Source organism: Plectropomus leopardus, chromosome 10 (assembly GCF_026936395.1).
Source record: "Plectropomus leopardus strain MGB_pleo_1.0 chromosome 10, ASM2693639v1, whole genome shotgun sequence".
Classification (NCBI taxonomy): Eukaryota; Metazoa; Chordata; class Actinopteri; order Perciformes; family Serranidae; genus Plectropomus; species Plectropomus leopardus.
In genome coordinates, this window is record NC_142185.1 from 37,683,907 (window position 1) to 37,710,888 (window position 26,982).

Consider the following 26,982-nt stretch of genomic DNA (forward strand, 5'->3'; position numbering starts at 1 on the left):
TTTTGATAGATTAGTACAATGTATGCAAATGAGAGAAAACCATCCTTAATATTAAATTCATAAAGCCTTTCCAACTTTCCACTCACTGTATTGCATCTGTGCAATGATGGGGCTGGATTCCAAAGGTCTGCCAACTCCAAACTTATTAGCAGCAGAGACCCTGAACTGGTACTCATTGGTCTTGATGAGCTTAGCTGCGTTGAAAGTGCACTCCTTACATTCGTCAGACACCAAAGCCCAGGAGATCTTGGCGGTCTCGCGCTTCTCGATGATGTAATGTGAAATCTCCGAGCAGCCATCATTATCAGGTGGGTTCCAAGACAGGGTGCACTTACCCTCAGAGATGTTGCTGAAAGTGATGGGTCCTACTGGCTCTCCAGGTGTGTCTGCACCAAAGAGGTGTGTGAGGTTTAAGTTAGAACATGACTACATGTAAACAACTGCACTACAAAGATTTCAATGTTAAAACTGCATACCTTGGACTTGAATAAGGATGTCCTGCTTCTTGCTTCCAGATCCATTGGTAGCCTCAACAGTGTAGAGGCCGCGGTGTGTGCGATCAGCATCTCTGACAAACAGGGTACTGGATCCAGCTATAGTGATAATGTCCATCATCTTTTTAGTAACCTCCACACCGTCTCTGAACCAGACAACCTTTGGAACAGGGCGTCCAGTGATGGTCGCTTTCAACCTGATGTGGTCTCCTGCCTTGATTGTCAAACCCTCAAAGTACTCTGGGCCAAACTCAATAATTGGAGCAGCTAGTATATAGAAAAAAGAAGAGCATTTATTATTCAGTATATATCATAGTGAAAGACAGTGAAAGCAGCGTTCATCATTTACTCATCAGCACTGAAGTTCAAACTGCAAATATTACAGTCACAAGCCCCCTCTCTACCCTCCAAGTGCTTTCACAACTCACCGTTCTCACTTCTGACCGCAATAAAACCAGAGGAGTTGGAGGGAGGACTGACAACACCAATGGCATTTCTGGCAGTCACTCTGAACTCGTAGCGTTCATTTGTTGCCAACCCAGTCACAGTGTGTTGGCACTCATGTACATCCGTCAAATTGGCCTTGAACCAGCGGCCATGTCCTTGGCGTTTCTCAATGCTGTAGCTGGTAATCTTGCTACCACCATCATGTTTGGGGGCATCCCATTTCAGTGTCACTGAGTCACTAGTCACATCAATGTAGTCTGGCTGGCCAGGAGCATCTTAAAAGATACGAGATACATATTTGAACTTATTTTTGCCAAAGTATTTTCATTCTAGTCAGATTTTAGAACAAAACTGGTTTAATATAATAATCTGAATCGTCACTCACCAACAGGACTGACTGCCATAGTTGACTTGCTCTCATCACTCATTCGGCTGAAGCCAGCATCATTCTGGGCATAGACTCTAAAGGAGTACTCGAGGCCTTCAATGAGCTCCAAGATCCTGTAATCAGTTTCTTTGATCAGCATAGTGTTGACCTTTTGCCACATGATGCTGTTCTTTTCCTTCTTCTCCACATGGAAACCCTGAATGGGGGTACCACCATCATAAATGGGATTCTCCCACTGGATGGTCATGCCATCACTAGTGACATTGTATACGACAGGCTTGCCTGGTGGGCCTGGAGGCCTGAATTGGTGCTTGGCAATGACCATCTGAGAGACCAAAGGCTCGCTGACACCGTATCTGTTCTCAGCACACACTCTGAATTGATACTGAACACCCTTGATCAGGTTGGGGACCTTGAACTGAGTATCCGTTACACTCGAGCACACCATCTTCCATACAGTCTGGGAGGTGTCACGCTTCTCGACACTGTAGCAGTTGATGTCTCCACCACCGTCATCATTGGGTTCATCCCAGGAAATCATGATGCTCTCAGCTCTCACTTCATCCAGGCGGATGGGTCCAACAGGCTTTGATGGTGGTCCAAGCGTGATGACATGGATGTGGGAGGATCTCCTGTTGACCTTATTGTCAAGGGTCAGGGTGTATTTACCCTCATTTTCCTTCTTCACATTCTTAATCATTAAAGTGGCTTTGTTTTCTGTCGTCTTGAATCGGATTTGGTCACTCTCCTTCAGAGGCAGGCTGTCCTTCAGCCAACTGACAGAGGGTTTGGGTTTACCTTTGTATGGCAGCTCAATGTGTACATTGTGACCCAGACGAACATTGACGCAGCCATTCGGGTACTCTGAAAGATTTGCCTCAGGTGTTATAATGTAGTCAATGACCTTGATAGGCCCAGTCTCAACAAAGTCGCCCTGTCCTTTCTCGTTTCTGGCAGCAACTCTGAAGAATGTGTCTGAGTGCTCCTTGAGTTTCTTGACCTCAAACTCACACTGTCTGCTGGTTCCTCCCAATGACCATTCCTCACCCTTGATCTTCTTCTCAATGACATAGTCAGAGATGATGCTACCACCATCGTAATCTGGCTTCAGCCACTGCAAAGTGACAGAAGTCTTGGACGAATCCTTCATAGAAATCTCTTTGACTGGTCCTGGTGTCTCTGTGGCCTTCAAAGGCTCAAGTGTTTCACATGGATCACCGACACCATTCTCATTCTCTGCTAACACACGGAAGAAATAGGATGTCTTCTCTGAGAGGTCCTCAATGGTGTATGTTGTGTCTGTGCATTTGCTTGTCACTGCAGAATAGGATCTCTTGGAGGAGTCCCTCTTCTCAACAATGTAGTTTGTGATCTCAGCACCACCATCGAGGAGTGGAGGCTCCCAGCAGAGAGTGACCTTTCCACGAGTCACATCCTTTAGGACCAGGTTCCTGCACTGAGCTGGGGTATCCTGGACCTTCACAGACAAAGTTAGTGTCTTTGGCTCTCCCACACCGTTCTCTATCTTCACGGTATACTTTCCGGTGTCAAGCCTGGTCACCTCGCGCATAACAAGGACTGTGGTAGTGTCTGAGTGGTGGAACTCATATTTGGGGTCACGATCGATGCATTCTTCTCCCCTACTCCAGGAAGCTGTGGGAGCTGGTCTGCCCCTCAGAGGAACAGAGAGCTCCACATCTTTGCCAGCCTTCACGATATAGTGAGTTCTCATGGCAACATCGGAGTCAATCTGGGCCTCCTCTGTGAAAATCATGAAAAATACACACGTCACACTGTTGAACAAAACAAGCCATATATGTTGTAAACTGAACACACTTCACATTTTGAATTATTTATTCGTTTCCTCGTAGATTTACCCAGGATATCCTTGGCTTGCACAGGCTCAGTCATTTCCAGAGGCTCTCCACGGCCAGCACAGTTGACTGCAGAGACTCTTAAGAAGTAGTTAACGTCTGGTTTTAGGTTGTGAACTATGTACTCTGTAGTCTTGACCTCTCCCTTTGAGGTAATCATAGCCCATTCTTTCTCTCCCTCAACAAGCTTCTCCACCATGTAGCTGATGACCTCACTGCCTCCATCCCATTCTGGCTTTGACCAGCCCAAGGTAATGGATGTCTTGGTGGAGTCCACCACCTTCAGCTTACAAGGCTCATCAGGTGGATCTGCAAGCAACATGTATTTGTTAGGTGGGGTTCAAAATTTATCTTTAATGTTTTTTTTGTGCGTAAATCTGTGAATGTCAGGCCACTTACCAACTGGGTTAGCAGCCTTGTAGTAGTCGGATGCATCAGAGAACGGTCCCTCTCCAGCCTTGTTAATGGCACAGACGCGATACTGGTACTCGTTTCCTTCTGTCAGATGGTAGACGGTCGTTTTGATGTCTGTGATAGGGTCTTTGTAAACTCTGATCCAGCGCAAACTCTTCTTATCGCGCCTCTCCAGATAGTAGCCTGTCACAGTGCTACCTCCATCTACACCTGGTTTGTCCCATTCTACCACCATGGTGGACTTGGTGATGATGTTCACCTCAGGAGTATGAGGCTGTCCAGGAGTTACTGTTATAATGTATAACAAACATGTTAGGAAATTCAAAGGATAAGTAACAATCTTGATGATTTTTTTTTTTTTTTAAAGGATTTGGATGGGCCCTAAAAGACGAGGGTTTATTTCTGCAATGTACAGTGTACTCTAGTTCTTTGAGGATTCCTCAAAGAACTAGAGGATTCCTCAAAGAACTAGAAAACTATAGAAGCTTATGCAAAGACATATTCACATTAACAATTCTACTCAAAGCACTCTGCAGCCCAAAACTTACCAAAGGCATTCTTAGCAATTACTGGCTCCGACACCAGTGGCTCTCCAGCTCCAAACTTATTAACACCCATTACGCGGAACACATACTCATTTCCACGCATCAGCTTGCTGGCTGTGATGTGGGTCTTCTCGTGCCTATCTGAAATTGTAGTCCAGACCACTCGGCTGGTTTCACGCCTCTCAACAATGTAGTGGGTCACCTTGAAACCTCCCTGGTCAGACTCAGGCACAGGCTCCCAGCTGAAGATGATCCTGTCTGCTGTGATGGAGTTGAAGTTGATGTTACCCACTGGGGGTCCAGGTTTGTCTAAGGGGAAGTTAAAAAAAAAACAACAAAAAAAACATAGCATATGAACATTAAATACAGGGATGACTGGAAATAAGAGAGGACTGTTTACATGAAGGCATCATGATTTAAACAGAATATAGGAACTCAATAATATGAAAATTCAGAATCTAGATTTTTTGAAATATTGAGGAGTGAGGCAGTAATTTATAAATACCTAGGATTTCAATCCTGATGGTTGCAGATGCTGAGCCCAGGACATTCTTGATCTTGACCTCATATGAACCGGTGTCCAGGCGAGATGCATCCTTGATCAGAACAGCAGAAGAGTCAGTTGTGCTTTCAACAGACAGAGTGGAGGTTGGTACCAGCTCCTTTCCATCCTTGAGCCACTCAATTGTTGGCAGAGGCTTGGCAATGATCCCGACTCTAAGCTTAACTGAAGAACCAGCCTTGTACTGAACCACATCCAGATACTCTGGGGGAAGGTCAATGGCTGGGGCACCTGTGGGACATTGGAGGTTGATTGAAGTGCTGTATAAATAAACCCAATAAAAGTGAACAAGAAATCTTGGATACAAATCAACAACTCACCACATGCGTCGACACAAGTGACTGGGCCAGCAATCAGAGATGGGTTGCTGACAGACCCCACAGCATTCTTGGCGTATACTCTAAACTCATAAGACTCATCCTGGTTCAGTCCAGATACAGTAAAGCCCAACTCAATGATGTTTGTGAAGTTGGCCTTCACCCATCTGCCACTGGGAGCTTCCCTCCTCTCCACATTGTAGCCAGTAATCTTGCTGCCACCATCGTATGGAGGCCTCTGCCAGGCCAGGCTGACTGAGTTCTTGGTAACTTCTGTGATGTGGACGTTTGCTGGGGGCTCTGTAACATTAAAGGGGAAGAGATACAATTTCATTGGAAACTGTTTTAGAGTAAGCTTATATCATTTAAGACTGTGGGTTCCCTGAAAACTGAAAACAGATCCAAATTAAAAACACTTACCACAGGCATCAATAGCGAGCACCTCTTCAGAGGTCTTGCTCATCTTTCCAATGCCAGCAGCATTTTCAGCTGCCACCTTGAATTCATAGATGAGGCCAGGGCAGATGTTTGTGACTCGCCACTGGTTTCCTGTGATTGCTGTCTTATTGATCTTCTGCCAGAGGATGCTGCTCCTCTCCTTCATCTGGAGATGGTATCCAATCACAGGGTTCCCGCCATCATTGACAGGCTCATTCCAGCAGACTGTCAGACTTTCTCTAGACACAAAGCTGAGCCATGGTGTGGATGGAGGTCCAGGGATGGCTGTGAAGAACAGCATTCATGTTATTGTTTATTCAGAATTATCATCCATAGAACAAAAGTTGTTACAGGAAATGAACAATAAACACAAAGATTACCCCCATATAGATGAGAGGCACAATAAATATATGAGAAAACTATAGAAAATATCTACAATATATCAGCATTAAAGTGAAAGAGCAGTACAGTTTTTAGAAGTGCTAGTTTGTGCAGAAATGTGCAAAATTGTCCAAGGAATGAGCAGGGATTAACAGAACAAAGTATAAAAATAATGTGCAATGTACAGAGATATAGTCCTAAAAATATCCTTTCATATAACTGATGGTAACTGATCACTACAGGATAATTAAAGCTACATTAAAATGTATTCAAGTGGACTGACTTACTGTATGGAAGCTTTATCATGACTGGTTTGCTGTCAATATGGTCACTGACACCATAGCGATTCACAGCCTTGATTCTGAACTGATACTCTTCTCCTTTGGTCAGCTTGGTCACTTTGATTGAGCTTCTGGCAATGCTAGTTGACACCTCTGCCCAGGTAGGAGTGCTGGTTTCACGTTTCAGAACTATGTAGTTGGTAACAGGACTGCCGCCATCATACTCTGGAGAACCCCATTTCAGACATACTGTGGTCTCTCCGACCTCTCCGACCTCGACTGGACCAATTGGAGGTCCAGGTTTGGCCAGCACAACGAAAATAACTGGGATCTTGGTGGTACCTCCTGCATTTGAGGCAGTGACTTCATACTTGCCAGCATCACTTGAAATGCTTTCAGTAAGGGTGATGATTAAACTGTCTGGAGTTACTTCTGTTAGCAGCCTTTTGGATCCCTTAATGACAACATTGTTCTTTGACATTGTCACCTTAGGCATGGGCCTGCCAGTGAGAGGAATTTCAAAGGTCAGGTCCGATCCTGCCTTCACATAAACAGTATTTTTGGGGTAGTTCTTCAGGTCAAACTCTGGAGCCTCTGTTAAAAAAAATAAGACATCGATGTGATTATTTATGTCATCTTAAAACATTACCTCCATCCAACTGCATTTTTCCACGAATTCCATTTCTTTTCATTAAGTGTCGGAATACACATTTTCATTACATGGAAATACAGCATTTCCGGTGATTATTGTTTTATATTTGATAAAACATAATTAAAACCATCTGTATAAATTTAATAAATTATATTCTTTATGTGCAGCACACTGTTTTCTTCAAATAAAAATTCATTCTGACTACCACAACTGATATCAAAATATAGAAATAAAGATACTACCGTGTATTTCCTTGACAATAACAGGTACAATCATCTCCTTCGGTTCGCTGAGTCCAGCATGGTTCTCGGCACGGACTCTAAAGTAGTACTCGGCACACTCCCTCAAGCTTTTGATTGTGTGGGTCATGGTCCTGACAGTGGCACACTTCACCCACTTGGTCTGTCCCTTCTCCTTGGCATCGATAAGGTAACCAGTGACTCTGCTACCGCCATCGTATTCTGGTCTTGTCCAGGTAATTGTAACACTGTCCTTGGTAACATTTGAAACTCCAAGTTTCATTGGTGGACTTGGTACCTCTGTAAGAGACAGCAGGATATTTTATGAAACACATTTTGTTGGATAGTTAAAGTTGTATGAAATCTGCCTCACAGCATTTTACATTTAAAAACTGCCAATTTATTTGTTACCTGTGATCTTTGTTCCAGCCTTGGCCTCCTGCGGGACACCCACTCCATGCTCATTTTCTCCAATCACTCTGAAGTAATACGTGGCTCCCTCCTGCAAGTCTTCCACCTTGTAAGTGAGTGCGTGGCAGTTGCTGGTCACAGACACCCAGGCCTTCTTACTGGCCTCACGTTTTTCAACATGGTAGGCCTTGACTGCATCACCACCATCATTCTCTGGAACTTCCCAAGTGAGGGTTGCAGAATCCCTGGTTACTGCTGAAACTTTGACATTGACTGGAGGTCCAGGAGAATCAAGCACCTTGACAACAACAGGTAATGTTGCTTTTCCCAAAGGTGATTCAATAGTGACGCAGTACTCTCCAGAGTCATTTCTGGTTGACTTCTCAATGGTAAGTGAAGTGTTTTTTTCTGTTGATTCAATGGTTCCTCTGACCTTTAGATCAACACCCTCTTTGGCCCATACCACTGAGGGCACAGGATTGCCCCTGAATGGTACATTGAGAGTAAATGCTGTGCTGTGCTTGACAGTAAGAACTTTTCGCATCTCAATATCAACATCAAATGATGGTTCTGCAGTTCTGTCCACTGCTGCACTTGCATCTGAATATGGGCTACGCATACTGCTGCCAACTTTGTTTGTTGCCTTGACACAGAATTCATATTCTGCATCTGCCTTTAGTCCAGTGATTGTGAATTCTAAGCTTTTGGTAAGAGGGATAGCTTCAACCCATCTTGCTAGCTCTTCGGGTGATTCAGGCACCTCCTCTTCCTCCTCCTCATAATATTCTTCCTCTTCTCCCTCAATCTCCGGCCCTGGTTTGTGGATGTAGTCTCTGTATTCTACACTGTATCCAAGGATGGGAGCACCACCGTCACTTGTTGGTGGTTTCCAGACAATGGACACACTGTCCTTGGTGGAACTGACAATCTTTGGCTTGGTTGGGCGAGAAGGAGCAACCAGAGGATCTGCTGCTCTGAATGTTGCAGATCGTTCACTTGCAGGGCTCAGACCAGCAGCATTTTCAGCAAAGACTCGGAAGTCATACTCACAGCCCTTGCGCAGTTTGGTTACAACTGTTGTACATTCAACAACTGGATCTCTGTTCACACGAACCCAGCGCATACCTGTTTTCTCACGGCGCTCAATCACATATCCAGTGATGGGGCTGCCTCCATCACTGGCTGGCTTGCACCAACTCAGGGTCATTGAATCTCCAGTTATGGTGGTAACATCCACATTTGTTGGAGCAGTGGCAATAGTGTATGGATCTGTAATCTTTACAGCATCACTCTCCAGAGCCTCACCAAGTCCATGCTTGTTGACAGCTAAAACCCTGAAGATATATTCGTTGCCCTTGAGCAGTCCTGTTACTTTGAGGAAGGTTTTTGTGACATCTCCCTTCACCACTGTCCATGCCAGTCGGCTGGTTTCACGTTTCTCAACAAGATAATGTGTAATGTCAGCACCACCTGACTCCTGAGGAGGACCCCATGACAGAGTGCATGCCTCAGCTGTGAGACCTGCCATCTGCAGTGGTCCTGCTGGGGGTCCTGGCTTATCTAGAATCACACAGTTTATTGGCGCTGTTACTGTTCCCCCAATATTCTGTAGAGTCAGTGCATACTGTCCAGAATCTTTTCTGATGCAGTCCTTCACAATGACAGACGTGCAGGTATCTGTTGAAACAATCTGGATTCTGGCTCTCTGTTCAATTTCTTTTCCATCCTTGGTCCAGGAAATGACAGGGGCAGGACGTCCAGCAAAGTCAGCATTAATCTTCAGAGTTTCACCTGCTTTCACAAGCACCGTCTCTCTAAACTTAACATCCATCATGATGCGTGGTGGATCCACATCATCCTTGACAGTGATGGGGCCAGTGTTGTAAGATGGTTGACTGAACAATCCAGCTGCATTCTTAGCAATTACACGGAAGTCATACTGGTTGTTTTCTACAAGGCCTGTTGCTTCATAATAGGTTTCAGGAACATTAGTGAAGTTGCACCTTGTCCATCGTCCTTCAGGAAGGTCTCTGCGTTCAATGACGTAGCCAGAAACCTTTGCTCCACCATCATACTCTGGTTTATCCCACGACAAAGAGACAGATGTTCTGGTAATGGCAGTGACCACAGGTGTGCCTGGAGGATCACATGGATCTCTAGCTAATACAGCTTCACAGGCCTTGCTGCATTTACCAATACCAGCAATATTTTCAGCATAGACACGGTATTCATACATCATGCCCTCTTCAATTCCATTGACTTTGTATTCTGTGTCTTTGATCATTCCTCTGTTCATCTTTGTCCAAAGAATGCTGGAACGCTCCTTCCTCTCCAGATGGTAGCCCAGAACAGGACTACCACCATCCATGACTGGCTCATTCCAAGTCACCAACATGAAAGACTTGGTGGCCAATTTCACTATAGGTGTGGAAGGAGGTCCAGGTTGTCTGAAGTTATACTGAGCAGTTATTCCAGGTGAATCCAGATATGCACTCTTTCCATAACGGTTGACTGCATATATACGGAATTGGTATTCTGCTCCATGTGTGAGGCGGCCAGCCTTGAATGATGTTCTGGCAACATTACTTGCTACCATCTGCCATTCTTGTGTGTTTGTGTCTCTCTTCTCCACAATATAGTTACTGATGGAGCAGCCACCATCATAATCAGGTGGAGACCAGGACAGTGTGATGCTGTCTGATGTCACAGAATCCACCTTAACACCTTTAGGCGCACCTGGTTTATCAAGGACAACAACTCCAATATCTGCTGTGACAGTTCCTGCTGTGTTGGCCAGGGTGATCTCATACTTGCCAACATGTTCTCTGGCAGCCTCTTTGATGACAATTTTGGCTGAGGTTGCAGTGTTTACGATGGTCACTGATGACGTTTGCTTCAATGGAAGGCCATCCTTCTTCCAAGATACAACAGGCTTTGGTCTGCCTCTCACTGGAACCTCAAGAGTGAGGTCATCTCCAGCCTTCACACTGTATGTAGTGAACAGTAAGTTGACAGATGGTTCAATTTCAACATCCTTTGCAACCACTGGTAAGCCAAGGTCCTTTGGGTCACTCTTTCCCTTCTCATTGATTGCAATAACTCTGAATAAATAGGCTTCATTGGGGGTCAGATTAGGAATAGTGGCTTCAGTCACCTTCACTGTGCAGGCTGTGCCCCATTTATCTCCCTTCTTAGGCATAAATTCTACATTATAGCACATTACTTTGCTTCCACCATCATGAGCAGGTTTTTCCCATGCCAATGACACGCTGGTCTTTGTCAAATCTACAAGGCTAACCTTGTTTGGTGGCAGTGGTACCTCAGACACTTTGACTTCTTTGGTTTCAACCATCTGTCCCTGGCCATATTGATTAACAGCACAGACTCTGAAGTAAAAGTTACCACCCTCAGGCAGCTCTTCAATCTTGAATGAGTTAGCTAAGCAGTTGCTGGTGACAGTTGTATATGCCTTCCTGACAGACTCTCTCTTCTCTACAATGTAGTTTGTGATTTTAGAACCACCATCAGTTAGTGGTGTGTCCCAGGCAAGAGTCACTGAATCCTTCTTGATTTCCTTCACAGAAAAGTTTTGTGGTGCACTTGGTGTATCCAAAATTCTCACTGCAACAATAGCGGTTTTTGAACCACTGCTGTTCTCCAGTGTTAGTGAGTATTTGCCACTATCAAAGCGATTAACATTGTCAATGACAAGCATGGTGTATGAACTGGTGGTATCAATTGCAGCACGCTCTGTGAGAGTACCCTCAACCTTCTCCCATTTCACAGCAGGTTCAGGCTTTCCTCTGATAGTGACAAACAGACGCAGTGTTCCACCAGCACGCACAGAAACCACCTTTCTGAGATCAGCATCCAGCTCAATCTCTGGTGCTTCTACCCTGTCAGAAATAACCACAGGGCTGTGGATATTAGCAGCCTCTCCCACTCCCTCAGAGTTGATGGCACAGACCCGGAACTGGTACTCTCCACCCTCCTTGAGATCTGTGATAGTGAGTTTAGTGGCTTGAATGCCAGTGGGTGGAGTGCACATGGTCCATTCTTTTTCAACTGGTGCCTCAACTGCTGGTGCTACTTCTGCCTCCTCTGTTGATTCAGGCAATGGTGTATACTCCCTCATTTCAACGATGTAGCCTTTTATGTAGGCACCACCGTCAAAGGCAGGTTTGCCCCAGGACAAAGATACAGAAGACTTTGTGCAGTCTGTTACCTTAGGATGGCGTGGGGGTCCAGGTGGTGTTGTGGCATCACATGCTCTGTAGAATAGGGACAACTCACTAAGGTCTCCCATTCCAGCCTCATTCTCAGCAGCAACACGGAACTCATAGAAGTGGTCTGTCATCAGACCTGTGACCTTAAAGTGGTTGTCAGTCAGCTTTTGTCTGTTGCATTTTGTCCACCTTACACTATCTTTGTCACGTTTTTCAAGGTGATAGCCTTCAATGTCAGCTCCACCAGTCTGTTCTGGAGCAGTCCATGACAGAACCATAGAGTCCTTTGTGATCTGACTTGCTTCTGGAGTTCCAGGAGCTGAAGGTGGCTTGTAGGGATTGCGTGCGATGATGGGTTCACTCTCGAGACAATCACCGGCACCATATTTGTTGACTGCCCTGACTCTGAAAATATATTCATTTGCAGGGAGCAAATTTGTTACTTTATAGAACAGACCCTTGATATTTGGTGTAGCCACTGTCCAGGACAACCGGCTAGTCTCTCTCTTCTCTAAGACATAGTGAGTGATACTAGATCCACCATCCAGAGCTGGTTCAGACCAGGCAAGGACGCACCTGTCAGCCATGATTCCTGTCACTTTCATTGGTCCAGTGGGTGGACCTGGTTTATCAAGGACTTTGACAGTGATAGGGAAGGTTTTTGTACCACCCAGATTTTTTAGGACAAGGTCGTAGTGGCCACCATCAAGCTTGGTTACATCCTTAATGGTAATGGCTGCACGTTTCTGTGTAGTTTTCACTTCAATACGCAGGGCTCTTTCCATTTCCTTGCCCTCTTTTAGCCAAACAACCTCAGGAATTGGTTTTCCATGGATGTCTGCATCAAGAAGCAAGTGTTCTCCAGCATTGACAACAATAACATCTTTGTATTTGGGATCCATTGAGGCCCTTGGTGGTTCAATTTCATCAGTAGCAGTAATAGGTCCAGAGCTGTCAGATGGCTCGCTGAAGACTCCAGCTGCATTTCTTGCAATAACTCTGAATTCATATTTCTCATTCTCTGCCAGGCCAGTGACAGTATAATCAGTCTCAATTATATTAGTGAAATTAGCTCTTACCCATCGCAAATCAGGGGAGGAAAGATCTTTTCTTTCTACAATATAGCCATTCACTTTGCTGCCACCATCATACTGAGGCTTGGTCCACTGAATCTTGATTTGGGTCTTAGAAATAGATACAGCTTCAGGAGCACCGGGAGGGTCACATGGGTCACGAGCAACAAAGGACTCAGACACTTTACTGCATCTTCCAATGCCAACAATATTTTCAGCATACACTCTGAATTCATATCCAATGCCCTCCTCAAGATTGCAAATCTTGAACTGAGTATCAGTGATAAGAGTCTTGTTCAATTTGTTCCACATAATGCTGCTTCTCTCCTTGCTTTCTAGATGGTATCCAATAACTGTACTTCCGCCATCATTGACTGGCTCATTCCATTCAATAATCATCATTTCCTTTGTTGCAGATTTCACATATGGTGTTCCTGGAGGCCCTGGTGGTTTGTATGGATATTGCACAACAAGGGATTTGGAGTCTAGAGACAAACCCTTTCCATATCTGTTTTCAGCTATGATTCTGAACTGGTATTCTGCACCAGTTTTAAGCTTGGTGACCTTAAAAGCTGTTCTAGCAAGCTGTGTGGTGACTGGCTGCCATGTTTGGGAGGTAGTGTCTCTCTTCTCCACTATGTAGTTCTTTACCTGGCATCCACCCATATACTCTGGGGGCTCCCAGGAGAGATGGACAAAGGTGTTGCTTACTTCAATAACCTTGACCGGACCTTTTGGTGGACCAGGCTTGTCAAGGATAATGACAGACACATCCTCAGTGATTGTGCCAACATTATTGGCTGCTGTAATGGAATATTTCCCAAAGTCCTCCTTGCATGCTTCAGCAATTTGAATTCCAGTTGTTGTTGGAGTGGTTATCACATTGACTCTGGATGTCACCTTCAGGGGCTGACCATCCCTTGACCAGGTAACCTTTGGCTTAGGTCTGCCAAGCACAGGGAATTCCAACTTCAAATCTTTTCCAGCTAATACACTGTAAGTGTTGAATTGCATCTTGATGCTCGGCTCCATGGTCAAGTCACTGGCAACAACAGGTGCAGCAAGTGCCTTTGGCTCACTCTTTCCCTTTTCATTGTAAGCAATGACACGGAATTGGTATTCTGCTCCTGCTGTGAGGCCTGCAACAGTGCCCTCACATGTCTTCGTATTTGTTGCAACTCCCCATTTATCTGTACCCTTTGGTAGCATCTCAATTAGGTAGCCACCAATTCTGCTGCCTCCATCATGCTCAGGTTTCTCCCAGGCTAGTGAGACACTCGCCTTGGTGACATCAGTGAGGAAAATTTTTCCAACAGGCAGTGGTACTTCAGAGGCCTTGGATGCTGTCTTTGTTTCAACAGCCTGGCCGATTCCATATTCATTCTCAGCCATGACCCTGAAGTAGTACATAGCACCTTCAATCAAGTTCTCAACCTTGAAAGTTGTCTTGGAGCATTTTGTGGACACATTAGCATATGCCTTTCTGGTTGATTCCCGTTTGTCAATGACATAGTTCTTGATTTTGGAACCTCCATCAATTAGTGGGGCATCCCATACAAGAATGACTGAGTCCTTTTTGATTTCTTTAACCACAAGGTTTTGTGGGGCACCGGGTGTATCCAGGACTTTAACAGCAACAAACTCAGACACAGAACCACTGCTGTTTGTCAGGGTTAGCGTGTACTTTCCCGAGTCACTCCTGTCACAAGAGTCAATGGACAACTGTGTGAAGTTAAGAGCTTTCTCAACTATTGCTTTTTCTGTTACCGCTCCCTCATCCTTAGTCCACTTAATCTCAGGCGTTGGCCTGCCCTTGAATGGAATATGGATTCTCACAGATCCACCAGCTTTCAAAGTGATGCCTTTCCTCAGCACAGAGTCAAGATGGATCTCTGGTGGTTCCACCCTTTCCTCTGGCTTAGCCATTCCAGAAAGAGCTGCTGGCTCACCAACTCCCAATTTGTTGAGAGCACACACCTGAATCTTATATTCCTGACCTTCAGCAAGTTTAGTAATTTCATATTTGTTGACACGAAGGCCAGTGGGGGGAGTAACCATGGTCCATTCCTCCTCCTCAGCCTTACAGACCTCAACAATGTATCCTTGAATGGCACTGCCACCATCAGAGAGAGGCTTACCCCATGACACTGCAATAGAACTCTTAGTGGAGTCAATCACATTCACATATGCTGGAGCACCAGGTTTGTACTTGGGATCACTGGCTTTGAAGTATGAACTAGGAAGGCTTGGCTCTCCAGCTCCAACTACATTCTCAGCAGCCACTCGGAACTCATATTCATGACCGGTGGTTAGGCCTGTGACTCTGAAGGAGAGATCAGTGACTTTCTGTCTGTTGCATCTGGTCCATTTGATTCCTTGTCTGTCTTTCTTTTCAATTATGTAATTGGTAATCTCACTTCCGCCATCAGACTCAGGGGCTGACCATGTGATGGTCATGCCATCATGAGCAATGTTTGATACATCTTCAATATGAGGTGGACCAGGAGGAACAAATGGAGTCTTCATAATCACTCCGCCAGACTCCAGTGGCTCACTGACACCATAACTGTTAACTGCCATGACACGGAACATGTACTCATTGCCTTCCAACAATTTGGTGACTTTGTAACATGTGGTTTCACAGCTGTTTGAAACCACCGTCCAAGCTAGACGACTGGTCTCTCTTCTCTCGATTAAGTAGTGCTTTATAGGACTACCTCCATCATGTAGAGGGGCACGCCATACCAATGTGCATCTATCCTCAGCTACTCCAGTGATGTGGAGGGGTCCTTCACACTGACTAGGCCTGTCCAGGACCACAACTGTGAATGGAACAGTTTCACTACCAGCTTCATTTGTCATCTGGAGTGTGTAAATTCCACCATCAATTCTAACACTGTCCTTAATGACAATCATTGCATGGTCCTCTGTGTTTTTTATCTCTAGTCTAAGTGTATTCTCAATTGGTTTTTCATCCTTGAACCACTGGATTGTCGGGAGTGGCTTGCCGCGGACATCAGCATCGAGCTTGAAGGTGTCTCCAGCATTGATGATAATAGTCTTGGTAAATGTGGGGTCAATGGAGAATTTGGGTGCCTCCAACTTATCACTTGCAGTGATTGGTCCACTGTTGTAGGATGGCTTACTGATGGTGCCGACAGCATTTTTAGCAATGACTCTAAAGTCATACTGGGCATTTTCAGTCAGACCAGTGACAGTGAACTGGGTCTCAATCACATTAGTAAAGTTTGCCCTTACCCATCTTCCCTCTGGTAGATCACGCTTCTCCACGGTATAGCCAGTTATATTACTGCCACCATCATACTCTGGTTTAGTCCACTGGATGACAATGGTATCTTTGGTCACATGGATGGCCTCTGGTGTGCCAGGAGGATCACATGGGTCACGGGCAACACAGCCCTCTGAGACCTTACTGCACCGGCCAATGCCAACTATATTTTCAGCATAAACCCTGTATTCATACTCAACACCCTCCTCCAAGGGGTGACTTTTGAAGGTAGTCTCATGAATAAGTGTCTTGTTGATCTTGACCCAGAGAATACTATTCCTCTCTTTCCTTTCAAGATGGTAGCCAAGGACAGCACTGCCTCCATCGTTGACAGGCTCATGCCACTCAACAATCTGGTGGTCCCTGGAGAGAGAAGAGATGAAGGGAGTGCCTGGTGGTCCTGGCTCTCTGTACGGGTACTGAGCAACAATGGAAGATGAATCCAAACCATGACTCTTGCCATAGCGGTTCTGTGCAATGATCCTGAACTGGTACTCAGCTCCAGTCTTCAGTCTAGGCACTTTGATGGTGGTTCTAGCATAGTTTATGCTAACATTTTCCCATGTTGTTGTGGTAGTATCTCTCTTCTGTACAATGTAGTTTGAAATCTGGCAGCCACCATTGTGCTTTGGTGGATCCCATGAAAGAGTGACACTTTGTGTTGTGATTTCATCAAACCTCACAGGGCCAGATGGAGGGCCAGGCTTGTCAAGTACAATGATTTCGACTGTTGTGTCTTTCTTTCCAACTGAGTTAGCAACATTTATACTGTACATGCCACCGTCATCACCTGTTGCTTCCTTAATGCTCAGTGCTGTATGTGTTGCTGTGTTGAGAATATTGACTCTGGTAGTGAACTTCAAAGGAGCTCCATCTTTAGTCCACGTGACTGTTGGTTTAGGACGTCCAAAGTAGGGAATTTCAACATTCAGGTCTTTACCCACTTTGACACTGTAGCTGCTGAAAGCTGGTCGAATATCTGGCTCAAAGACTAAGTTCTTGGTCATCACTGGACCAGCAAGGACTTTGGGATCACTCTTTCCCTTATCATTGACTGCTATAATTCTAAACAGATACTCCTCTCCTGGGTTCAGATTGGTAACAGTTGCCTCCATTGTCTTGAATGTATTAACACCAGACCACTTCTCCTGGCCCTTAAGCTGCACCTCCAGCAGGTACTGCATGACTCTGCTACCACCATCATACTCAGGCTTCTCCCAGGCCAAAGAGATGCTTGTTTTTGTTTGATCTGTAACAATCAAGCTCTTTGGAGACTGAGGCACCTCTGAGACCTTAAGAGGATCAAGAGTTACTGCAGGCAGGCCAATACCATGCGTATTCTCAGCAAGGACTCGGAAGTAGTAACTACAACCTTCCTGAAGTGGCTCAATCTTCCATGAAAGTGCATGACAGTTTGTTACAACAGCTGCATAGGTTTTGCGTGTGCTTTCTCTCTTTTCAACAACATAGTTCTTGATCTTGGACCCTCCATCCAACAGAGGTGGCTCCCATGCCAGTGTCACCGACTGGTTTGTGATTTCTTTCACTTTCAAGTTAACAGGCGCACTAGGAGTGTCAAGAACACGGACAACAACAAATGCAGATTTTGTTCCACTTGTGTTCTCTGCAGTGATGGTGTATTTTCCACTGTCATTCCTGCTCATTTTGTCAATTACAAGTGATGTGTAACTGCTGGTCACCTCGACTTGAGCTGTCTCTTTAAGTGCAGCTTCATCTTTGTCCCACTTTATGGCAGGAGTGGGCCTTCCTTTGATGGGAATGAACAGTCTGAGGGAAGTTCCAGCTTTAATGGTCACAATCTTTCTCAGTTCTGGGTCAATGTCAAGGTCTGGCTCTTCTAGCCTGTCCTGGGCAACAACAGCTCCAGAGACATCAGCATGCTCACCAACTCCAACTTTGTTGATAGCACATACTCTAAACTTGTATGCCTGGTTTTCCTTCAGGTTTGTCACTTCAAACTTGGTCTTCTTGACACCTGTTGGTGGTGTGCACATTGTCCATTCCTCAGCAGGGGCATCTGTGGCAGCTGCTTCTGCAACTGCGGCTTCAGCAGGGGCCTCAGCTGGCACTGCAGGCTCTGTGGTAATACAGCACTCAACAATGTATCCCTGAATCTCACAGCCTCCATCACAGACAGGCTTGCCCCATGATAGGAATACTGAGGTTTTAGTTGTGTCAGTTACTTTTGGATTGTGTGGTGGTCCAGGCCTGAAGATGGGATCAAGAGCTTTGTAGAATACAGTTGGGGAGCTTGGCTCACCAACACCCACAGCATTCTCAGCTGAAACTCTGAATTCATAACTATGGCTTTCCAAGAGTCCGGTGACCTTGAAAGTCAAATCAGTGACTGTTGTCCTGTTGCATCTGGTCCATCTTACACCTTCTTTGTCATGTTTCTCAATTATGTATCCAGTGATAGGACTTCCTCCATCTTCAGAAGGAGCCTCCCAAGTGAGAACAACAGAATCCTTTTTAATATCTGAAACTTCCAAGCTCTTGGGTGTTCCAGGGGCTGTATATGGATCTTTAATTATGACAGCAGCAGACTCAAGTGGTGCACCCACTCCAAAGTGGTTGACAGCATGAACTCTGAAAACGTACTCATTTCCCTCCAGGAGCTTAGTAACCTTCAAACAAGTCTTCTCCACGTTTGAGTCAACAACTGTCCAGACAAGTCTGCCTGACTCTCTTCTCTTTACAATGTAGTGAGAGATCTTGCTGCCACCATCTTGTAGTGGTGGTTTCCATACAAGGCAGCATTGGTCTTTGGTTATTCCTGTTACAACTAGAGGTCCCTCTGGTTCTCCAGGCTTATCGAGAACAACAACACTGACCTGTACAGCCTTTTCTCCTCCTGGATTTTTAAGTAGCAGAGTGTATTGGCCTCCATCAGAGAGTTTAGCTTCCTTGACAGATATATAAGCTTTGGTGGGTGTGTTCTTAATCTCTCTATGAATTGTGTTGCCAAGTTCCTGCTCTCCCTTCATCCAGTGGATAGAGGGTAATGGTTTGCCATGGACATCTGCATCAATCTTGAAGTTGTCTCCAGCATTAACCACAATAGTCTGTGTGTACTCTGGATCAATGCTGATACGTGGTGGTTCAATCTCATCCCTGGCGATGATAGGACCAGTGCTATAAGAGGGCATACTGAAAACACCAGCAGCATTTCTGGCAATGACGCGAAACTCATACTGATTGTCCTGCACAAGTCCAGTTGCAACATATTCGGTCTCAATGACATTGGTGAAGTTTGCCTTCAACCAACGGCCTTCAGGGAGCTCCTTCTTTTCCACAATGTAGCCTGTAACCTTTGCTCCACCATCATATTCAGGCTTGGTCCAAGTAATGGTCACAGAGTCCTTAGTGATCTTTGTTGCTTCTGGGGTGCCTGGGGGGTCGCAAGGATCTCTAGCAATATGTCCCTCTGACACTTTGCTCACTTTGCCTATTCCGACAATGTTTTCTGCATAAACTCTGTATTCATACTCCATTCCTGGTTCTAGACCAGTGGTCTTGAAGGTCTGGTCAGTAATAAGAGACTTGTTAAGTTTTACCCACAGGATGCTGTTTCTTTCTTTTCGTTCAAGATGGTAGCCCAAGATGGTGCTTCCACCATCAATCACAGGTTCGTTCCAGGTCACCATCATGCTGTCCTTGGTGCAAGCTACAATGGATGGTGTTCCTGGGGGTCCTGGGAGCTTGTATGGGTATTGAGCCACAATACACTCTGAGAGAAGAACTGGGCCTTTTCCATATCTGTTTTCTGCAGTGATTCTAAACTGATATTCAGAGCCAGTCTTCAACCTGCCTGCCTTGATTTGGGTCCTTGCAAGGTTAGGAGACACAACCATCCAGTTAGTTGTGGATGTGTCTCTCTTTTCCACAATGTAGTTTTTGATGGTGCAACCACCATCATATTCTGGTCGCTTCCAGGAGATGGTTATACTGTTGGAAGTAACATCCTCCACCTTTACTGGACCACCAGGCTGGCCCGGTTTGTCAAGCACAACAATGCCAATATCTGCTGATGTCTCTCCTGCTGTGTTGCTTAAAGTAATATGGTACTTTCCAACATCATCCTTAGTAGCCTCTTTTATTTTAAGATTCAGCATTGTTTCTGTTTCACCAAAGTTAACTCTGGTAGTTCTCTTCAGAGGCTGACCGTCTTTTACCCAGGAGACAGCTGCTTTGGGTCGAGCGACATATGGAATATCAACTGTCAGATCTTCTCCTGCCAACACACTGAATGTGTTGAACAACATTTTGGCAACAGGTGCAATCACAAGATCTTTTACGATCACAGGTACACCGATTTGACGTGGGTCACTTGCTCCCTTCTCATTTTTAGCTGATACACGGAACATGTACTCTTCACCTGCATTGAGTCCACTAACAGTTGCTTCTGTTTCCTTTACAATCACAGCCTGGGTCCACTTATCAACACCCTTAGGCTGGATCTCAACAACGTAACAGCCCACTCTGCTGCCACCATCATGCTCTGGCTTCTCCCAGGAGAGGGTGACACTGTTCTTGGTAACATCCTTGAGTGTGATTTTGCCAGGTGGCTGTGGTTTCTCAGATGCTTTAACTGATTCACCAGTCTCAATGGGCAGGCCAATGCCATATTCATTCTCAGCCAAAACTCTGAAGTAATAGTTGCAACCCTCCAAGAGCTGGTCTACTGTAAAGGTGGTGTGATGGCAGTTGGCATTGACTGTGGCATATGCTTTCCTTGTGGACTCGCGTTTTTCAACAATATAGTTCTTAATTTTAACTCCTCCATCATTTACTGGTGGATCCCAAGTCAGAGTGACAGATTCTTTAGTAACAGCAGTGATCTTGAGATTCTGTGGGGCACTCGGTGTGTCAAGCACCCTGACTTGTACTGTGACTGTCTTAGAGCCAGAGCTGTTTTCAACTGTGAGATTGTACTTTCCACTGTCAAATCTGTTGACATTTTCTATCACAAGTGACGTGTATGATGTCGTGCTGTCAATGGTTGCCCTCTCAACACGCTCACCATCTCCTTTGGTCCATTTAGCCTGAGGAGCTGGTCTGCCTCTGATAGGGACAAACAGTCTAAGTGAGCAACAAGCTCTCAGACTGACAACCTTGCGGAGTTCAGCATCCAAATCAATGTCAGGTGGGAGAAGCCTGTCCTCTGCCTTAGGATTGCCAGGTACAGATGCTGCCTCTCCAACTCCTTCACTGTTGACAGCAGAGATGTTAATCTTATACTCCTGGTTTTCCTTCAGGTTAACAATGGTGAATGAGGTGGCAAGGAGACCTTCTTTGGGTGTCACAATTGTCCATTCCTCTTCTTCCTCCTTTTTAGATGGGATGCAGGTCTCTACAATGTAGCCAGTGATGTCAGAGCCACCATCATATACAGGTTTGTTCCACGCAACAGTAATTGAGGAGTTGGTTGTGTCCAAGACTCTGGAGTTGCATGGGGGCCCTGGTTGGTACAGGGCATCCGTAGCTTTGTAGAATGGACTTGAGGCACTTGGTGCACTCACCCCAGCAGCATTCTCAGCAGTTATTCTGAATTTATATTCATGTCCAACAACAAGGCCTGTTGCCTTGAATTGTAGATCTTTGACCTTCCTCTTGTTGCACTTGACCCAGCGGAGGCCTATTCTGTCTTTCCTTTCAATATTGTAGTGGGTGATGGGAGTTCCACCGTCACTCTTAGGTGCTTGCCACATAACAACCATTGAATCTTTAGTGATAGCTGTCACCTCAGGATTCTGCGGAGCATCTGGAACCACATATGGGTTGTCTGCAATAGTGGGTTCTGAATCAAGAGACTCACCAAGTCCATATTTGTTTAATGCCATGACTCTAAAGATGTATTCATTTCCTTTGAGCAGCTTGGTCACCTTGTATTGTGTAACTTGCAGGTCTGAAACTACATTGGTCCAAACCAGTCTGCTTGACTCACGCTTCTCAATCACGTATCCTTCAATCTTGGCACCTCCATCATCTTCTGGTGGAGCCCAGGTGAGCACACAGTTCTCAGCAGTGACATCTGACACCTTAAGAGGTCCAACCGGTGGTCCAGGTCTGTCAAGCACTTTCACCTTAAAGATGTGCTTAGCAAATCCACCGACATTTGTGGCAGTCAGAACAAATTCTCCTCCATCTGATCTGATAGAATCTTTGTTGGTCAGAGTGGTTTCCAGATCCTTGAACTTTATGTCCAGTTTCATTGTGTTCTCAATCTCCTTTCCATTCTTAGTCCAAACCATAGATGGGGTTGGTTGACCTGCAATGTCAGCATCAAGCTTGAAGGATTCTCCTGCCTTCAGCTGAACAACATCCTTAAAGATGGCGTCAACCATAATGCGTGGCTCAATAATGTCATCCTTGCAGGTAATTGGGTCTGAGGGCTCAGAGGGCACACTACCTGCACCTGCTGAGTTTCTGGCCATAACACGGAACTCATAGGAGGCATCTTGAGTCAGTCCGCTGACAGTGAATGTTGTCTCAATGATGTTTGTGAAGTTGGCTCTGATCCAGCGGCCAGTAGGCAGTTCTCTCTTTTCAACTGTGTAGCCAGTGATTTTAAAACCACCATCATACTCAGGTTTTGTCCACTGAATGGTGATGACATTCTTGTTGACAAATATTGGCACAGGCTGACCTGGTGGGTCTACAGGGTCCAGGGCCAGTATTGGTTCTGAGGCTTTGCTGGGCTTACCAATGCCAGCTTTGTTTTCAGCCATGACACGGAACTCATAGGCAATTCCATCTTCAAGCCCAGTGGATTTAAAGAGGTTTCCTATCACAAGACCCTTGCTGATCTTTTGCCACATGATACTGTTTCTTTCTTTCCTTTCAACATGATAACCAATGACTTCATTTCCACCATCATTCACAGGCTCATTCCAGCCAATTGTTATTGAGTCCTTGGTAAATGCAGCCACACCAGGAGTGCCAGGGGGACCAGGTGCTTTGAATGGATAGGCAGCCACCACCGCCTCTGAGGTGATGGGAGCTCCAGCACCATATCTGTTCTTAGCCTTCACTCTAAACTGGTACTCTGATCCAGTGTTTAAGCGAACTGCTTTGAACATGGTACGAATGACAGTGGAAGACAGCTCATTCCATGTTTGGGAAGTGGTGTCTCTGATCTCAACCACATAGTTGTTGATTGGAACACCTCCGTCATTCTCAGGTGTGTCCCATGCAAAGATGCAGTAGGTGCGAGATATCTCCACAATCTTTACTGGTCCCTTAGGTGGTCCAGGTACATCATGTACTTTAACAATGATGTTGTCTGTTACAGAACCAACAATGTTCTTTCCTGTCATGGTGTAAACACCACTGTCAGCTCTGGTGCATTCATTGATGCTGAGGATAACAGTAGCAGCAGTGGTTTCCACATTGGTTCTCTGTGTGAGCTTCAGGGCTGCGCCATCCTTTTGCCAAGTGATAGCTGGTCTAGGACGTCCCATGACTGGAATCTCAACCTTGATGTCATCTCCTGCCTTGGCAATAATAGTCTTCTGACATACACCACGGAGGTCAAACTCAGGCAGGGAGGTAGAATCCTTGACAACAATGGGTTTGCTGTCACGTGGGGCACTTCTACCTGAAAGATTGACAGCCATTACATGGAAAATGTACTCCTCATACTCATTAAGATTCTTCACTGTGAAGTCCATGCTCTTGACTGTTGTGACATGTGCCCACTGATCAGTTCCCTTTTTCTGGGCTTCAAGGACATATCCTGTAATTCTGCTTCCACCATCATGCTTGGGTTTGGTCCAAGCCAGGCTCACAGAGTTCTTGGTGATGTCTGTAGGAATAATACTCTGTGGAGGAGTTGGTGCCTGGGATGCACGAATTGGATCAGCAGTTTCAACTGCCTCACCAATGCCATACTCGTTCTCAGCAGACACTCTGAAGTAGTACTCACAGCCTTCACCCAAGTCACCAATCCTGACTGAAGTTTTTGGGCAATTTGTTACAGCAGTAGCAAAAGCCTTGCGTGTTGACTCTCTTTTCTCGATGATGTAGTTTGTGATCTTTGCTCCACCATCAATGAGAGGCATCTCCCACTGAAGAGTAATGCTTTCCTTGTCAATCTTGATTGGTTTTAGGTTAAGTGGTGGTCCAGGAGAATCCAGAACTCTTACTTGGATGGTGGCACTCTTCTTTCCAGCTGAGTTTTCAAGGTTAAGCTCATATTTACCTGCATCAGTTCTTGAACTCTCAGGGATGATCAGCATTGTAAATGACTCTGTGCTGTCAATGACTGCACGTGGGACAGGACCACCCTCCTTCGTCCAGGTGACACTAGGTGTAGGTCTTCCCTTGATTGGCACAAAGAGGCGAATGGAACAGCCAGCCCTTACTACAAGGGTTCTTCTCAGCTCAACATCCAGCTCCAAACCAGGCTCAGCTGCATGTTCCACTATCTCAATCAGTTCTTTAGTTTCAGCAGGTTCACCTGCTCCCTTAGCATTCACAGCGCTAATTCTGAAGTGGTATTTTGCACCAGTTTCCAGCTCTGGAACAACAAATTCTGTGATTCTAAGTGGAGATGAAGGAGTGTCCTTAACCCATTCTTCTGTTCCTTCCTTTTTGTGCTCAACTATGTATCCAGTAACTTCAAGTCCACCATTATCAAGAGGTTTTCCCCAGTTCAGAGTGGCAGTGGTCTTGGTTGTGTCTGTGACTCTTGGATTGACTGGAGGTCCAGGCACATCTGTTAGACATGAATGAAGTGATTAGTGTCTTTTAAAGCTAAACATATCATTCTATAAAAAATGGTCATTCAAGTATTTTGGCTTAAAAATAATTATTGGATTTTGTGACATGACTGCTTTTCACCGCTGAAACATTTCTTTTTACTTACAGGCAACAACTATTGTTCTGACAGGCATAGATGGCTCACTTGGCTCTCCAAAGCCAGCCCTGTTCTCAGCAAGAACACGGAACTCATACTCAATGCCCTCAGTGAGACCAGTGACTTCATAACTGAGCTCAGCAATGGATTTCTTGGATGCCCTGACCCATCTCATTCCCTTTTTCTCCTTCTTCTCAACACAGTAACCTATAATGTCACTTCCGCCATCCTCAGCTGGTCTTCTCCAGGTTACAGTGGCAGAATGTCCACTGACTTTGTCAACTTCTGGTTTAGATGGTGGACCAGGAGGACCTACAAGCATATATGGGAAACACCATCAGAAATCTACGAAGTCTGTATTCTTTTTCCAGAGAAATATTGTCTTTAAAAATGAAGCACAAATGTAGTATGTAAGATGAATTGAGCAACATAAACTAGCTGCACATACCGAATCTATCAACCATCTTGACTGCCTCAGAGTGAGATGGTTCACCAGCACCGTACTGGTTAACAGCAGAGACTCTGAAGAAGTACTCGTTGCCCTGGATGAGCTTGTTGGCCACATAGTGGCAGTCGATGACTTTCTCTTCCAGGATAGTCCAGAGCAAGCGACTGGTCTCTCTCTTCTCCAGGGTGTAATACTTGACAGGAGAGCCTCCGTCTTCAGTAGGAGCTGTCCAGGTAAGAGTGACCTTTTCAGAAGAGACACCACTGCATTCAATGGGTCCAGGAACACCAGGAACATCCAGAACTGTGACCTTGACGGTTTCCTCCTTCACACCGAAGGGATTGCTGGCAGTGATAACATACTCCCCAGAGTCCTTCCTGCCAGCATACTTGATGGACAAAGTGGAGGAAGTTGCTGTGGTCTCAATATGAACAATATCAGAGGGTTTGAAATATTTTCCTCCCTTTGACCAGCATGAGGTTGGCGCAGGTTTGCCTAAAATGCTTGTAGCAGTGATGACAATCGTGTCGCCGGCACGGACGGTCAGACCCTCCTTCACCTGAGCGTCAATCATAATGGTTGGTGCAGCTGTTGGACAAAATAGGAGAAAAATTGAATTTATCCCACATTATGTCAAGGTAATCACTTAAAATATACTGAAACTGAACGAGAAAACATCTTAGTGGTGGTTTTATATCTCACCATATTCATCTCTGCAGATAATAGTATCTGTCTGCTCTGATGGTGGGCTGAGAGCTCCAGCAGCATTCTTTGCCCTGATTCTGAACTCGTATTTGCAGCCCTCCTGCAAATCAGTCACAGTGTATGCAGGCTCCACAACATTCACATTGTTGGCCTTCACCCAGATCTTAGAAGGCAGGTCGCGCCTCTCAACGATGTAGCCAGTCAGTCTGTGGCCACCGTCGAACTGTGGCTCAGTCCACTGTAGGGTCACGGTGCTTCTGGTGATGCTGATCACATCAGGTTTCCCAGGGGCATCTATTTAAACAGGTGTAAGGACAATGAATGCATTGTTGCATGTTTAACAGCATAAGTCATTTTTCAAATGCTCACACTTCAACCCTTACCAATGGGATCCAGGGCCACCTGTGGATCGGTGGGAGCACTTGGTCTGCCAATGCCAGCCAGGTTAATTGCCATGACTCTGAACTCATACTCCAGACCTTCAGTCAGCCCAGTAACTTTGTGTTCCTTCATCCTCAAGGCAGCTGGGCTTGCCCTCTTCCACAACATACTGTTCCTTTCCTTGAACTCGACATGGTAGCCTGAATGTAGTACCACAGAGGGAAAAGCAAAATCCACATTAAGCTCAAAAGCCACATCCACATCATATAAATGCAAATACGAAATGTTTTAAAACAGTAAAGGACAAAATAACATAGGCAAAAGACAGGTGGAGTGTTGGAGCTGACTGCACCTGTGATGGGAGAGCCTCCAGTCTTCCTGGGGTCAGACCAGGCCAGGTACGCAGAGTTGTGACGCATGCTCATGATCTGAGGTGGAGGTGGAGCATCGGGAACATCTGTAGAAAAACAGTGATATTATACCGTCAGCAAAAGCTCATTACTAAAGGTCAACATTTAAACCTTCAGCCTTTAATA

General features: G+C 45.4%; 1 protein-coding gene across 1 annotated transcript in view; it reads right to left on the bottom strand.

The window, feature by feature from the left end:
* Window positions 1-26,982, bottom strand: part of LOC121948672 (titin) — a 200,011-nt gene that overhangs the window by 21,337 nt on the left and 151,692 nt on the right. The window contains exons 185-202 of the mRNA XM_088083830.1: window positions 26,799-26,903; window positions 26,449-26,646; window positions 26,063-26,359; window positions 25,361-25,948; window positions 24,922-25,224; window positions 7,444-24,771; window positions 7,036-7,332; window positions 6,148-6,735; window positions 5,462-5,764; window positions 5,045-5,341; window positions 4,668-4,955; window positions 4,166-4,471; window positions 3,603-3,905; window positions 3,207-3,512; window positions 1,327-3,090; window positions 923-1,216; window positions 477-761; window positions 87-386 (exon numbers count right to left, since the gene is read on the bottom strand). Of these exons, the coding sequence (XP_087939956.1) occupies window positions 87-386; window positions 477-761; window positions 923-1,216; window positions 1,327-3,090; window positions 3,207-3,512; window positions 3,603-3,905; window positions 4,166-4,471; window positions 4,668-4,955; window positions 5,045-5,341; window positions 5,462-5,764; window positions 6,148-6,735; window positions 7,036-7,332; window positions 7,444-24,771; window positions 24,922-25,224; window positions 25,361-25,948; window positions 26,063-26,359; window positions 26,449-26,646; window positions 26,799-26,903 (24,150 nt within the window). The remainder of the gene's footprint in view (window positions 1-86; window positions 387-476; window positions 762-922; window positions 1,217-1,326; window positions 3,091-3,206; window positions 3,513-3,602; window positions 3,906-4,165; window positions 4,472-4,667; window positions 4,956-5,044; window positions 5,342-5,461; window positions 5,765-6,147; window positions 6,736-7,035; window positions 7,333-7,443; window positions 24,772-24,921; window positions 25,225-25,360; window positions 25,949-26,062; window positions 26,360-26,448; window positions 26,647-26,798; window positions 26,904-26,982) is intronic.